Raw genomic sequence first — 16,425 nt, forward strand, 5'->3', positions numbered from 1 at the left:
GTGCACAACCCTAATCGAAATTATTCCCCCACAACAGCTCTATCAAATAGGCCTATTTGTTTCGAATCTAAGTCGAATTTGTGTTTAACATCGTAACATGTAGCATGCAGAATAACTGGAGCTGGAGCTAGCACATGGTTCGCAGCACAGGTTACGAATCCTGGAGCTAACACACTAGCGATTCAATTCTGCATGTGATGAATCCGCGGCATGTGATGCTACAGTGCTGGTTTCAGGAATGGAGTTTCAACGTTGCTGCTCTACTGAATGCGTTGAATAACTAAATCCAGAGAAACGATTTACGAAAGCCAGATTTGCATATTGGGTATATCAATAATTAAATTCAATACACTGACACATGACACACCTCCCCCCCCCCCCCATCGTCTAGGCCTTCATTAACAGTAAGTAACATTCAAGTATTTATTATGCATTTCTATGTTGCCTGATAATCTGGCAATAGTTCAAACATAATGCTGGTACTGCCAGGTAATAATTTCATTTTTCAAATCTCAGCCAGTAGTATGAAATGACCCGTAAATATTGCTCCATGTTGCACCTAAAAGTCACCTCGCCTCGACTTCAGTGGCGACGGAACCGGTGGACTTGAGGGGCTTATCCCCCATGAAAAAAGTGGGGGGTAAAGGTATGTTCAGCCCCCAATATTTGCCAAGTGCTTCAAGAAGTGGGGACCGCGGGGAGAATTTCGAAGTGGGTGCTGAACATATTCTTGATCGGTCCAATGCACAATGTACTAATAATTTTAGGGGGAAAGAACTGTCTAGATGCGATTGATTGTTACCAGAGGTGTCATTTTTGCTGATCTATGATTTCTTTTTGCTTAAATTTCGACGCGCCGCGCCAACTGATGGTGGTGCACCGCCTAAATAGTGACGTATAGGCTTCAGTTGTACATTACCATATAAGTTCTTCTATCCGTCCTTCCTAAATTTTCACACGTTCATTAATTGTTTAGATGCAATTTAGAGCCTATATGGGTGTTAACTTTACCGATCTAAGGGTACATTTCATCGAAAATTTCGACGCTCCTTGCCAACCGATGATGGCGCTCCGCTTAGATAGTGACGTATAACAAAAGTTGTACATCACCATCTGACCTTATGTTCTACTATCAATCCTCTCCAAATTTTTAACGATAATTAACTATACAATTGCAGATATGAGATCCATATTTCAAGGATGGGTACATGCAGTTTAGAGCACTCGGGAAGTGCCATTCCATGCCATCTGGAGGGTTTGTAAAGCCAACAAATTTCTTGTACGCTCCGCGCCAACAAATGGTGGCGCTCCGCTTAAATAGTCTTACTGGCAGATTTGCCCCGCCTCCCCCCCCCCCCACTTTTACAACTCAAATTCCGCCCCTGGTTGGATCGTGGATTCAGGAGCAACCTGTCACATGTGTAACGATGTGGGCTGTTTGTTGAACTTGATAGCCTGAAACATCCGATAGAAGTTACATTTGGAGATGGACACGCACTGCAAGCAGGGACGTCGCTGGAGGGGGGTGTGGGGGTCTCACCCCCAAACTTGGTAAAACTGGCGATAGTTGGAAAATCTGAATGCGACAGTCGGAATTTCCGTCTGTCGCACTCTAATTTACCTAGGCCTATTCATATATTCCTGTGATTGTGGATGACCTAAAAATTGAAACAAATTCGGTCAAAATTAACCTTTAATCAGTCATATTTAGCACGTTTTCCTTGCCACTTTGAGAAATTGTATCTCGCGATCCTTATACTCCACCGTAAAAAACTTCATATGATTTTGAATACTCTACAAAAATGCCTAATTGAACTACTGTACAACGTTCGTCAGCTTCAATTCGGTTTATTTATGTACTAATTTTGCTATTGGGCGGTTGACCCTGTTCGCTAGCTTCAAGTAAATTCAGGATATATATTGTCTCTAATACTCAATGCTAATCTACGGAAGTGCCATCAACATAAGAAAAACTTTGCCCCATAAGTTGACATTTTTCTGTAAATTGTTTAGATAGCAAGATAAAATCTTATCAAAAATCAGAAAAATGTTGGATTGCTCAGTTGCTTTAACTGAGCAATTGAACAATTTTCTGCAAAATGTCTAATTGACAACTTATCATATCTCGTCAATTGGACATTTTGCTGCAAAATGTTCAATTGTTCACATCATTCCATCTGAGCAATTGAAAATTTTCTGCAAAATGTTTTATTGACAACTTATTGTATCTTTACAATTCAACATTTTGCAAAATGTTCAATTGTTCACTTCATTCCAACTGAGCAATTGAACAATTTTCTGCAAAAATGTTTAATTGACAACTTATCGTTTCTCGTCAACTCAACATTTTTCTGCAAAATGTTTAATTGTTAACTTCATTCCAAATGCTCAGTTGGAATGAAGTGAACAATTGAACATTGAACATTTCATATAAGTGATAAATAGCCCCGCCCCCCCCCCCCCTCCCTTAAAAAGAAAATAATATTAAGCGCGCTAGGAATAAAGCACTGTATTTTTGGGTAAATCACTATGTCGTCGAATATAATTTGTTGAAGAAAAAAATCCCCTTTGTTACATTAACATAGCTTTTGTAGTTAGTAGTCTATGTAGCCTTCAAGCAGATAACTTATACGCAGTTGCTTACTTGCTTAACCAGAGTGATTAATAAGTTTGTGAAGTGAGGGCCAGTGGTACAAATGTATTGATAAAAGTTCGGAACAAAAGTGCAGTCGCAAAAGATGGGGTGATAGCGCAGGGGGGGGGGGGGGGGGTACAAGGCAGCAGTCGGAATTTTCTGGCTTCAATACCCATCCAGTTGGAATTTCAGCCAACACACACCCCCCCCCCCCCCCCAATCATCAGGCCTTAGCTACGTCCTTGACTGCAAGCGGTAGGGCACGGAATTGTTGCGCTGGAAGTGAACTTGTCAAACGGCAAATGAAGGACATTAAAACTACACGATGATGTCTTGCACGTGACAAACCTGTCTTATAACCTGCTCTGCATGTCAAAAGCAACATAATCTGGGAAAAAGACCAGTCTCACTGAGCCTGCTCTCTTAAAATGAACGACTGAAATTTCAGTCTAATGATAGATGGGATAAGGGATCAGACTACTTAGAATGAATTCCAGTCTGAAATGTAAAGACTTAATGTCAGTCTAAATACTCTGCAGTCTAATAGACTGAAAATCAAACCATGTTAGACTGAAAATTCAGCAGTTTAGAATGAATCATTGTAACACCATGCAGTATAAACTAGATTGAACACTTTCCAGTCTATTAGACTGAACAGTCGGTGTATTAGACTGAATTATTACACAATATAGCTATACTGTCAATCTTATAAACTGCAAATTCTGGATTAAACATGCTTTTCTATTGATCCTCCATGTTGGTCTTGTGCTGGAATTCTTCACTGTTGATGCATTTACCATTAAATACAACATTCAAAGATATACAGGGAATTTGGGAAATATACTGGAAGGTGCATAATGGCTTCTGAATTATTCTTTATTTCAGTCTTATTCTCAACACAAACACCAGAAATCACAATAAATTATTCTGATCAATGTTAAACAAATCATTTGATGATTTCAGCATATGTTCGGGGAAAGTAAAAAATTGATTGTAGACAAATGATACTTTCAACGTCAGTGAACTGACTTATTTGGAAACAATATCAGTTGATTAAGAATTGTAGATATCTTACAGGTAAAACATGTTAGACAGTCTAGTATTTGGCTTCAGATATTAAACAGTATTAAGTTCATCACAAAGTGGTGGAACTTGCTTCTATTTATAATATCATTTATATACAAGGAGAAAAGGAGTGGACCTAAAATTGACCCTTGTGGTACTACACATGTAATTTTACTGAAATTAGAATAATGATTATCAATATGTACACACTGGCTTCTGCCAGATAGATAATTAACAAACCAATTAAATGCAACCCCTCTTATGCCATAATGATACAATTTGTTGAAGAGAATTCCATGATTGACAGTATCAAAGGCTTTAGATAAATCTAAAAATACACCCAAAGAATATTCCTTATTGTTAAAGCCATTAATGATATAGTGTGATACATCCAAAGCTGCCATAGCTGTAGAACGCCCCCTACAAATCCAAATTGTCTATCAGTAATAACGTTGTTCTTGTCTAAACATTGTACAGTACGGTAATATATTATACGTTCTAAAAGTTTAGATAAAGATGAAAGAACTGAGATGGGCCTGTAATTGTTAATATATAGCTTATCACCACTTTTGAAAATTGGAGTAACTTTAGCTTCTTTAGTACGAGTTGGAACAACACCTGTAGATATTGATAAATTAAAAATATATGTAAGAGGGGCAGCTATATAATAAAACGATTTTCTTGGAGAAACTGAACAGAAATATTATCAAGACCACAAAAGCCTTTTTTCAATAGCATTATTAAATTGATTATTTCAGAGGATTTGGTTGGTGAGAGAAATAGAGATGATAGGGTACTATCAGTAAGAAAATCTGTTAATTTTGAGTGACAAGTGGGAATAGAACTTGCAAGGTTGTTACCTATTTTAGCAAAAGTCATTAAATTTCTCGGCCATGTCAAATTTATTTGTAATTAACAAATCATTATCTTTAATTGTATCAATTGGAGTATTGATTGAAGTACGACCAAGAATTTTATTAATCATATCCATGTTTTCTTTAAATTATTTTTATTGTCTTTGAAACAATTTTCATAATACTTGGCTAATCTGATAATTTTTGTCAGTTTATTTTTATAAAGAGTACATTTACTTTTATTGGTACTGGAAGGATTAAGAAGGTACTTTTTATATAATTTATTCTTTTTTGAAATTGAAGTTAAAATACTTGATGTTATCCAAGGTGAGCGAATAGTATTGGATTTTCTTTTAAATTGCTACATAAACTACACAGTGCTTAGAAATTATATTGTTAACATTATCAACAAAAACGTTATATGCAGTATCAACATCTCGGAGATTGTATAATAGGTTCCAATCAAAAGAAGAAAGTTCTAAATTGATATTACGTAAAGAATCTTTACTGGTCCTCTTATGGTAATAAAAGTTATTGGAGCATGGTAATGAGTGAGCCTTAAAATCCCTACAACAATAAACAGGCAAGTGGTCACTTATGTCTGATAATAGAATCCCCGAGCATAAGTTAACAGAAGTATCATTACAAAAGATGTTGTCAATGAGTGAGGCTGATTGTGAAGTAATTCTAGTTGGTTTTGAAATAAGTGGAAAATAAGAAAGGAAATACATTAAATCTAAGAAATTGGATACATTAGAATCATGATCACTTTTTAACAAGTCAATATTAAAATCACCACAGATATAGCAAGTCTTACTGACAACACTTAAATTAATTATTAGGCTTGACAGTTCATCATTAAAATTGGATATTGGAATGTCTGGAGGGCTTATAAATAACTCCTACAGAAAGAGATTTGTTGTCAAATTTTACATCAATAAATAAAGATTCAAATAATAAAGGGTTGGACATCAAATCATTTCTAACAGTAAATGATACTGAACTATTGACATAAAAACCAACACCACCACCCCGTTTAGTATCCCTGTCCCTATACGTAAAAGTATAATCTGGTATTTGAATTAAATCAAGATTAGTATCGGAATGCAACCAGGTTTCTGTTATAGCTATAACTGTAAATTTACATGATGAAGATGCTAAGAAATCGCGAATAGTATCATAATTACGCATTAAGCTACGGGCATTAAGGTGAATAATAAAAAAGATCTTAGGCACAATTTTGTAGATTATGTAAATCACTAACATCAGAATATAAAGAGGAATCAAACTTAGACGAATAATTATCAACTTGATCATCATCTTCATTGGAGATTAAAGCACACTCAGAAAAAATATGGTTAAGAAGAATATAGGATTTCCCAAAGTTGTAGAAATATCATTGGAAATGTTCAAGTCCAAAGTGTTAATTGGATTCATTAGGTCCTAGTGTCCTCAAAATAAAGAAAATACAAATTACTTCTTGAACTACAAATTATTCAAGTCATTCAATCCATTTATTCGTTTCTTCAGTTCAACTTCATCTGCAGATTTTGTTAGGGCAAAAATCCGTCCATCTATGGTCCAGGCGGATGAGACACGGATATGATCTTTGACCTTCTTTAAGAGTGCCTTGTTTCTGGCAGTCAGGTCCTCCTGGATGCCGATGCCCGATGATTTCAATTTGCGTCTTGCTCTTAGCACACGTGACTTTATGTTATAGTTGGTGAATTTCATTATGATTGATCTTGATCCTTTTCCGTTGGGTTTTCCAATACGATGGCTCCTATCGATTATTGATGTTACTGTTCATATAAAAAGAGAGATACCATGCACAAAACAAACAAATACGTACAGTACATAGTAGTATGCGATATGCATGCAACTATCATAGCATTAATTACTACACTTCTAATGACAACAGAGTTCTTGAGAAAATGGCCACACAGGATCTGAACAGTCAAATCTTGTTCACGTAATGTGCAAATCATGTGCAAATCAATACTGAGCATTCCTTTCCAGTGATGTAGCTTCCATATCTGTGCCTACCTGTTGAGTAAGGATATAAAATCAATTTAAAGGAATATTATTATTATCAAGGGAGTGAGCTTAATCCATAAATGCATTTGTAATGAAACTAATTGTTGAGGACCCCTGACATGGATAACTTTTATCATGTCATGGGACTCCTTAACTTGGAGCTCAGAAACAGAGGATGCAGTATATTTTTATTTCCCTAGGAAAGAATAAAGAAAAAGACATAGGACTGGGAATAGAAGGCAGGGATAGTTTAGGTCACCACACATGCAATGTTCGTTAGATATGATGTGTAAAATGAAGGGTATACCCTGCAAAGAAACATTGACCAGTTTAAAAACTAACAGTAATGATAAAGTATGATTTAAAGATCTTACAAAAAATGGTAGTTGCGTCCACGTGGGCGTAAAACAATGCAGCCTGTGCGCCCATCCGAGACCACGTAACAAGTTACCGAAAAGTAAATAAAAACACTTTAAAACAAAAAGAGATAAAATACTCTCCCAATACCAGCGAAAATGGAATTTCACAAGAAATCCTGTCCTTAACAGGAGCAGAGAGAGCATGTGAGTACCAAATTCGGGCATGTAGGTCGGGTACAAAATATAAATATAGTCTCGACGGGCCCATGTTATAACTGCAAGGCTTCTAACCTTCATTAAGGATTGTTGTGAAGTCTGCAAGTAAGGAGATGAAAGCTGCTTATGTCCTAGGGATAGCTTAAGGGGATTACAAAGCTGGGATTACTTAGACATGAAAGACTTGCTTATAGGATTAAAGGATAGAGCTAGAGATGAGGAGAGGGGTTTAGGGCAGTTGGACTGTGGCTTTTGTGAGGTGAGGAGCCAAGGTATTAGGGAGAGACGAGAAAAGGAGAGAAGCGGAGGGAGTGTGTGAGGATAGCGGGCATAGTGTTGCAAGGTAGCAGAGGTTGTTAATGGAGAATTGATGTTATTTAATTGTGAAAGAAAGCAGTGGCGTTATGTGGAGTCTGAAAAATAAAGGAAGAAAAGCAACGAATAACACTGTCTTGAACTTATTACCCCACACAACGTTTACACGCACACTTGCAGAAGGGACACAATTATTAAAATCCAGGGCTTATAACAATATATGTAATGTGCAATGTAATATAACTAGGTATGCCATGCGATACGGAACGGCTAAATGGGAATAAAAGTGTAAGTCCGGTCAATATTTTCCACTTTATATTACATTTAAGTTATACTTGCAGGAAGTAGATCGATTTTAGTGAAGAAATAATAAGTAACAAAATAATAATAAGACTACGATCTTTCAATAGGCAAGTGATATTTTTCATATACATGGTTTTTGAATTGATTGTGATAACCTTGAGATTATATTAATTTTCGAAAGTATATCGCACACATCGAATACTTTAAGGACAATTGTGAAAGAAACCCTTTCTTCTATCCTCCTTTTGTCAGGATTTTCAGAAAAACAAGTCATCAGAATTCATGAACAGCAAACTATATTTTGAGGATCGATAAAACTCCAAAAAGAAACAGAGCATAGAAGAAGGAAATGAATTTAGAAAGGTCTCAGTGTACGTCTCATTATGACTTGCATTCATTTGTTTATTCGTGTCTAAAATGAGCATCAACATAATACGCTATTGATCAGAATCATGTTTACCAATCAGATGTGAAAAGCCTGTACAACAGCCGCAGTACCAGTTCATGCCTAATTAGCCTTTATCATTGGTATGCTACTGTAGTACAACGCCATATGCTCGAGTACAGTTACGCAAGCCTCCAAGTGTGTTTATATATATATTCGAATGCCTGACTATGATTACAATTCCACGAGGGGGCTGGGAGAGGGGGGAAGGACTGCGGAAAGCAATAATAATTTCACAATACGAGTAATTACATGGACTCACTGCGAATCTGCTACCATATAATTATGTTTTCCCAAGTTATATCATTATAATATTGATCTCATCATTTCCAAGATTTATAATATAAATACGAATGAACAACTAACAAATAAGCAGATATTTGATGTACATAGGTCTAACAAACTTATCATAAAACTATACCATCACAATATCTCGCCTGTTCTTACTGTGTCACACTTAAGAATTGACAAACAGAGAAAGCAAAGCCCCTCCCCCCTTTCACCCCCACCCCACACCCCGCACTATATATATCCACACGGAACCAGGCTACGGTTAACTAGAAAAACAAGGCGGGAGATTTCGACAACAAACGATAGGAATGCTACTTAGGTAACAAACCAGTTTTGTGACAAGTTTTAATGTTAGCAATGGTAAACGCAGACTTGGGAAGGGTCCAGTCAAAGAGTTCCAGATCTTAGAGGTTCCATATCTTAGAGTTCCAGATCTTAGAGGTTCCAGATCTTGAAACAGATATAATGCTGAATAGAATACAAACGATTTACAGGAATGCTGAAAGAATCGTTGAATGTAATGTTTTAGTTGTGCACAGGCTACCGATTGAACAGGAAATAGCTTCAAAAACGACGTAGGCAGAGCCCCGTTACAAAAATGGAACTTAATTAATTTAAAGGTAACAATTTGATGACTGTTAATGTCAAAAATATCATTGAGGGTGTTGAGTTAAACGAAGAGAGGACCTTTAAAAGACAAAAGTATATATTTAGTGATGTAACAAACAGAACTTAACCTATACCGCCATAGTGTCGTCTGTCAAGTATAGTGTTAATGTCATGTTTTCACCAAATTTCTTTCGTCACAGTATTTTATTGATAAAGTTGACGCATGCGCTTGACACACTTGACATTGCAATCAATAAATATCACCATCGTTATTGCTTCTGCACTTTTTTACTGTCATTTAATCATATGCTGCAGTGTGTGCTGATTGATTATCCAAGTATGGATGCAGTAAAACTGGTCATGTTTTTCATCTTCGTGGTGATTGTTTCAGTCGACATCTCATCAGCGGGTAGTATGTCACTTTAAAATATATTGTTTTAATTTTTAATAAAATGTGCAGAAAATGTAGCCATATTCGTTATTCAATGTTTGCGTTCTTAAGCAAACAATATTGTATATGTAAATGTGCTGATCATAATGCGGGATCATGAATGAAGCTCGCTAACGTTTTCTAACAATTGTCTTCCCAAACATTATTAAGGGAAGGTGTTTCTATGTAATATATACGAAAAGCTGGTTCGAGGAGTAAAATAAGACACGGAAATTAATTCAGTTGTTGATTCATTTCATGAACCTAAGACACTTTAAAGACAAAGAAATAAAGATCATTACAAAAGATGATTCTCCCGTATTATTTGCTTCATATGTAAAACTTGATTAAATAAAAAAACAGCTTTGTATTGACACTGACTATTTCAGTTATATCATCTTCTTATTTGTATTGTTTTTTTTTTCTTTTCTTTCTATGAGTTATATCTCTTTATCATCAAAACATAGACTAAAATTAACTTCACAAGCAAACATTTTAAAGTTAACAAAGGTATCAAATGGATTTTCTTATATTTTCTACTACAGATTTATGTGACTTTGAAGCCCAATTTCCAAACACTTTGCCAGAAGGTATATTTTATCCTGTAATGTATTGCATTGGTGTTTTGTCCTTGCACTAATGCACTCAATTGTACTAATCTATTGAATCCATATTAGTATTTGCAACTGCAAGGGACCAGCGATTAATGTTACAAAAGACTAAAATATGTTATGATCAATGTCTTGATTTCAAACCTAAGATTTTTTTTTAATCATACATATGTATGTTTTTCTGCCATTTCGAGTTCTCATTTTGACGAAATTATATATTAAATATTTAAAACTTGTGTTTTTTATGTTTAATTGTGCTAAATAGAATGTATTTGCTGTACCATTTGACGGTCGAGAGACAAATAAAATCCCCAAATCTACAGCATGTTATTGAAGTACTCCAACCAGACATAATTTTGTTTCGCAAATGAAGAAAAACACTAATTTCGCTTCATCAATTCCAATTGAAAAATAGCTTAATAACCTGCTAAGTAGCTCAGGGTATTAACTGCCTAGATCTCAAAGTTAATTATCAATAAATGACTTCTATTTAATTAACGTTGTTGTGTTTTTGTTATAGGTTTAAGGCGAGATGTGACAACGTCACCTACTGAGGAAAGCGAAACGATCTCTGACCTTACGTCATCTACTGAGGAAATACCAGGTAGTAATTATAAAGTACTCCAAATTTCAGCAGACATAATTTTGTTTCGCAAATGAAGAAAAACACTAATCTCGCTTATCAATTATAATTAAAACATTGCTTAATAACCTGCTATGTAGCTTCGGGATATTGACTGCCTAGATCTCAAAGTTAATTATCAATAAATGACTTCTATTTAAGTAACGTTGTTGTGATTATGTTATAGGTTTAAGGAGAGATGAGACAACGTCACCTACTGAGGAAAGCGAAACGATCTCTGACCTTACGTCACCTACTGAGGAAAGCGATTCGACCTCTGACCTTACCATTACACCAGGTATTAATTTTGTTTTTTATTTCAACTGATATTACATCGATAAACAGCATACGCCTTACATTGTCACAGGATTACGTGATTTCATGATCAAACTGGTGATTTGACAATTCTTGTTTCTTTCAGACATCGATTCGTGCCCACCTAATCAAGTACTAAGTACCTGTAAATGTGAGGGTTCTTGTGCTAATCCGTCTTGCAGTAGGACATGTACTGATATTACAACATGTGTGTGTCCTGCTGGTTACTTGATGCTAAATGATGATTGCGTTCCACTACAAGACTGTGGATGTTATATGAGGCATGAACAAACAGGGAACGAAACAGTAGTACCGGTGAGAAAATGCTCATCTTTGTTATTTTGATCGTTTGTATCGTATAAAACAAATTGTTCCTGTTGACTACAACCTTAAGTCAATGGCAATCAAGGGTATGTATATAGGTATGTATGTCTATTAGATCCTCCTGCACGCAGGAACTCGCGAAGATGCCATCATTGGCTTATCAAAGCCGCAAGCTGACCGAAATCAGTCTCATAGATTCATATTTAACGTCCATGATTATGATTGTCAATTGTCAACAACTCTGTAACTGGACGACATACATTAATCTGGGCGTGGCTCGAACCGGGGACCCAATGAGCTAACACTCCAAGTATAGGGTATAGGGTATAGTAGATAGTGTTTAACAAATTGACTACAGGAATCAGAACCATGGTTATACTTTTATTGATATTTCATGAGAGCTGAACTGGACAAAAGATAAAATCATACAGAGTTCTGATTGGTCTAGTTATCTCGTAGTTTTGTCTTTATTCATTCATTGTTTGTATTCTTTAAGCGTCCGAGAAAGATTGTATGATTTTGGTTTTATTTGTAACCTTTTATTTTTACTTCAAACGTGGATGCATCATTAAAATGAATAGTTCTTTACGATCATTATTACACTCTTACTGTTACTACTTTACCCTTATTTTACTATAAAGTAACTGTTAGCGCCTGTGTGTCACCAAAAAGTACAATATTTTTCTTAATTTTTCAGGAAGGAGAAATTTACACCTCTCCAAGGTGTGATAAAATATGTCTTTGCAAAAACGATTACCTCACGTGTAACGTCTCCGAAGGTTGTGATCCTAACGCAGATTGTGAATATAGAAGCGGTATACCTCATTGTCAGGAAAACCAATATTCTGATTGTTCGCAAAAATTTACTGACGGTGAAAATACCAGCGGTGTGTACGAAGTAAATCCTCCTAATTGGTCTGGCCCCCCGTTTGAAGTTTACTGCGATATGTCCAACGGAGGAGGCTGGACGGTAAGTCGGACACACATATTTAGATTCATGTGACATTAGTAAATTATCAGATCTAGGTATTTTTTTTTTTCCTCCTGAAAAAAAGGGAAAAAATAGTATTATTATTTTTTTTATTTTTTTTTCCATTATTTTATTTGCATTCATCTCTTCTGCACAACAAATTTAGTTGAAAAGAAAGAAAGAGTTCGTTTCATGACACCAAAAAGGACATTAATAATGCAAAGAATCTCTTAGCAGTTTAATTTCTTTGTGCTTTTTTTATTGATAAGTATATACATTTCAACACCCAAGAAAAATGAAAGCTTATGCTTGAAAATATCATAACTTGGAACGCTTTTGTTAATTCTTCAAAAGTAAATATAATATTTGGCATAAAACATTGTCAGGCTATACCATTTCATTTTGTTTTCATAATCATTATCAAAACACACGTGTTTGTACTCAACTTTAACTTTTGAATTCAAGATTTCAAGATATATTTTGTTTCAAATATCTCCAACTGCGCTACAGCGCCAGTAAAGGTGGTCTAACGTTTCAGTAGACTCGCCACAAAAACTGCAACTTGGGTCGTCAATGATGTTAATTTTACTAAGAAAACTATTTGTAGCAATGATACGATGGATAAACTTGTACTGAAAGCTTCTTAATTTAGTATCTCTAATCTTGCTACAAGAAACAAAAATCTCACTCCAGTTTAAAGTGTCCAATTTTAAACAACAACGTGGTTGCTCAATACAACGGCTGTTCAATTTATTATAAGCATATTGACAAATCTTAGTTGTACCATATAATTGTGCTAACATAACCTGCTGACTACATGGTTGCTTCGGCAGCTGCAATGAATATCTGGATGGTACCCACGTACGTGGGATAGAATGTATAATCCCATTCAGCTTTGTAAAGGGGAAGCTTGAACAATTAAATTTAGCAATAAAAGCAGTATACGACAGAGGCCTGCTAGACATGTCATACAAATCCCGGACATAAAATGAATTAAAACACTTCCTGTACCAAACTACTTCATTATTAATCTTGATAAAACTGTTGTTCCAGATAATCTGATTACCGTAATTCGCCACCGGGGTTTCAAAGGTGAGATCGCTCCAAGCACAACAGCAGTTGCGAAGAAACTCGTGTTTAACCTTCTTAAAAATATCATTTCCCTTGAAATTACAGCTATAATAATATTATTATATATAATATTATGTATAATATTATTATTGGAACGAGGATGGCCTTATAACTGTCAAAAACGTTCTGTAAGGGCTCTCAATTTTAACGCTTATTCTCCACTGCTCCTGCATTGAGCAAGTGTTTTGTTACCACCAACCCGGAATATCAATTATATTCTAACTTTTTTCTTCGTGAATTCGTGCTGTTATGGTGAGAGATAGGCCCAAAGGAAGCAAAAATAAGCCAAAGGTAACTACAACTAGGCCTACAGTAAGCGGCATGGCTATTAAAAAGCCTACCATGCTTAGTCAACGCAGTAGACAACGTGGATCGAGCTCTGAATCAGAGACGACCCCCAGCTGGAAAGAGGAATTTGGAAACATTTAAGTTGTCATTACTTAACGATTTCGTAAAAAGCATTGGTATGTTGGAAAGCAACCTGGATAAAGCTATCGAATCCTTATCTGAACGAGTGGAGGAGTTAGAGAAAAGAGACGAAGATTATACAAATCGCCTTTCGGGAATTTCTAAAGCTTTAGAGAAGGCCAACGTCACCATCAAAGAAAATGCCGAATGTATCAACAAACTTGAGCGGCATTCTAGAAGGAACAACTTCAGAGTCATGGGAATCAAAAGAATTGAAAACGAGAATTGTTCGACTATTTTACAAGAAAAGGTCCTTTCAAAGTTTCCAAATGGTCACGAGATACGTATTGAGAGATGCCATCGGGATGGACGAGGTGTCGGAGATAAACCGCCTCATATATTAGCGAGATGTCTGTCCTTTCAGGATAAGATTATTATAATGAAGTCGTGGAGAACTCACCTGAAGGATCAACACTTTTTATTGTAGACGACCTTACGAGGCTGGATCTAGAGGAGAAAAAAGCCCGATCGGCTAAGGTGAAAGAACTGTTTTCAACTGGAACAAAACTACGATTCGTGGCGGGGAAGTGGCGGGAAGCTCGAGGGAAACCGTACCCTTTTTGAATAAAAAAAAACGTCGTGGAATCCACTAGTGAACTTTACAGATGTTCTGTAACTCATTAAACTAACATCTGGACCATATTTAATTGTATTTTTCTGACGAGTTTTCTAAATTGATCCTTTTTCCTTTATATGGAATGTTCGATTGTTAAGTCAAGGTTAGTCCTCATTCCTTCTTTCTCGAGTGCTCTCTTTTGTGTTGTCTTGTTGTTGTTGCTGTTTTTGTCTTTGATAGTTTGTCTGTGTGTTTTGCTCTAGTTTTTTTGTGTTTTGTGTTTATTTTTTTCTTTAGTCCTTAAAATGCATGACATCATCTCTGTTTGTACCTTTAATGCTCGTGGTTTAAATGACTCAAAAAATAGACGTAAGGTGTTTACTTGGCTACATAACCAAAAGTTCTCTATTTCTTTAATTCAAGAAACATATTGCATTGACGCATCTACAAGTTTTTGGAGTAATGAATGGGGTGGAAAGGCTTTTTTTTTCCTTGTGGATCTGTAAGAAGCGCTGGGTGCGCTGTACTGTTTAATCCTTCCCTTAGCCTAGCAGTTGTTAAGCATTTGTCAGATTGCAACGGCCGCTACAGTATTATTGATATTGCTATTAATGACACAATTTATATTATTGTTAATGTTAATGCCCCCAATAGGGACGATCCGTCTTTTTTAGCAACATATATGGGTGCCTAGCGTCCAAATTTAATTGCATAAACATTATATGGGGTGGTGATTTTAACTTAGTTCTGGACCTTGATCTCGACAAGGCAGGGGGAACAAAAAGAACAAATTTTAGAGCGAGAGAGATACTCTTTGACTGCATACAGGGACTTCATTTAGTTGATATATTTAGGGAGCGGAACCCAAAGAAGTACCTTTTCACATGGTTTACAAATATTATTAATGGCCTTAGTTGTAGGTTAGATTTTTTTTCTGGTGTCGGCCAACTTGCTAGCTTTTTGTAACGACTGTTATACTTTATCGACCATTCAGTCTGATCATAATGCGGTAATTTTTAAGATGCGTGCTTCGACTTTTAAGAGAGGCGGTGGTTTTTGGAAATTAAACACTTCCCTACTGAAAGAAGCAGATTTCGTAGAAGTAATTTGTAAGTTAGTTTCTGGTGCCTTGGCAGAATGGGATTTATATGCAACTAATCCACAAAATTTTGGGGAATATGTAAAATTCCTCATTCGTTCCTGGTCCATGAAATATTCTAAAAAAAAGTCTCGTCTTGTGAGGGAGTAGGAAAAAACGCTGCAAAAATGTATTGTTTCATTAGAAATTGAATACAATTTCAACCCCACTCCGTCCCCTAAACTACAATTTTCAAACGCTAAGCACAGCCTTGACGACATTTACGAGCGCAAAATTGATGGTATTATTATTCGCTCTAGAGCGAGATGGGTTGAACAAGGTGAACGGAATACACAATACTTTCTAAATTTAGAGAAGCGAAACAGTGAGCGCAAGTCAATTAAAATTCTAGTTGATGACAATGGGACCGAGTTTACCGATTTCCATGCAATTCTAAACGTTGAGCGATTTTTTGTCGAAAATTTATATGCTACTTGTAATGATGTATGCACAGGATAAAAATGTGCCAGTTTACATTCTCATCGTTGACTTTAAAAAAGCCTTCGACAGTGTTAATTGGAATTGTTTGTACCATAAACTTCAACTTTTCAATTTTGGGGATAGCATTATTCGTTGGGTTAAGACCTTTTACTCAAACTGTACGGCTTGCGTTTTGAATCACGGGGTTTCCTCTGGTTTTTTTCCTGTTAAAAGGGGGTTCGCCAAGGGTGCCACTTAGGCCCACACCTTTTTGTGTTGTGTGCAGAAATGTTGGCTTTGAAATTACGAGC

At 36.0% G+C, this 16,425-nt stretch overlaps 1 protein-coding gene across 7 annotated transcripts in view; it reads left to right on the plus strand.

The window, feature by feature from the left end:
* Positions 1 to 16,425, plus strand: part of LOC139973681 (fibrinogen-like protein 1) — a 122,132-nt gene that overhangs the window by 98,750 nt on the left and 6,957 nt on the right. For 3 of the 7 annotated variants that reach the window (XM_071980511.1, XM_071980513.1, XM_071980509.1), the window contains exons 2-6: positions 10,105 to 10,149; positions 10,691 to 10,774; positions 10,980 to 11,090; positions 11,214 to 11,422; positions 12,129 to 12,401. In XM_071980511.1, coding sequence (XP_071836612.1) covers positions 10,105 to 10,149; positions 10,691 to 10,774; positions 10,980 to 11,090; positions 11,214 to 11,422; positions 12,129 to 12,401 — 722 coding nt within the window. Of the gene's footprint in view, positions 1 to 9,443; positions 9,542 to 10,104; positions 10,150 to 10,690; positions 10,777 to 10,979; positions 11,091 to 11,213; positions 11,423 to 12,128; positions 12,402 to 16,425 lie in introns of those variants that run through there. The other 4 variants (XM_071980510.1, XM_071980514.1, XM_071980515.1 and 1 more) reach the window with 4 other exon arrangements.

The sequence above is a fragment of the Apostichopus japonicus genome, chromosome 9, assembly GCF_037975245.1.
Source record: "Apostichopus japonicus isolate 1M-3 chromosome 9, ASM3797524v1, whole genome shotgun sequence".
Lineage (NCBI taxonomy): Eukaryota > Metazoa > Echinodermata > Holothuroidea > Aspidochirotida > Stichopodidae > Apostichopus > Apostichopus japonicus.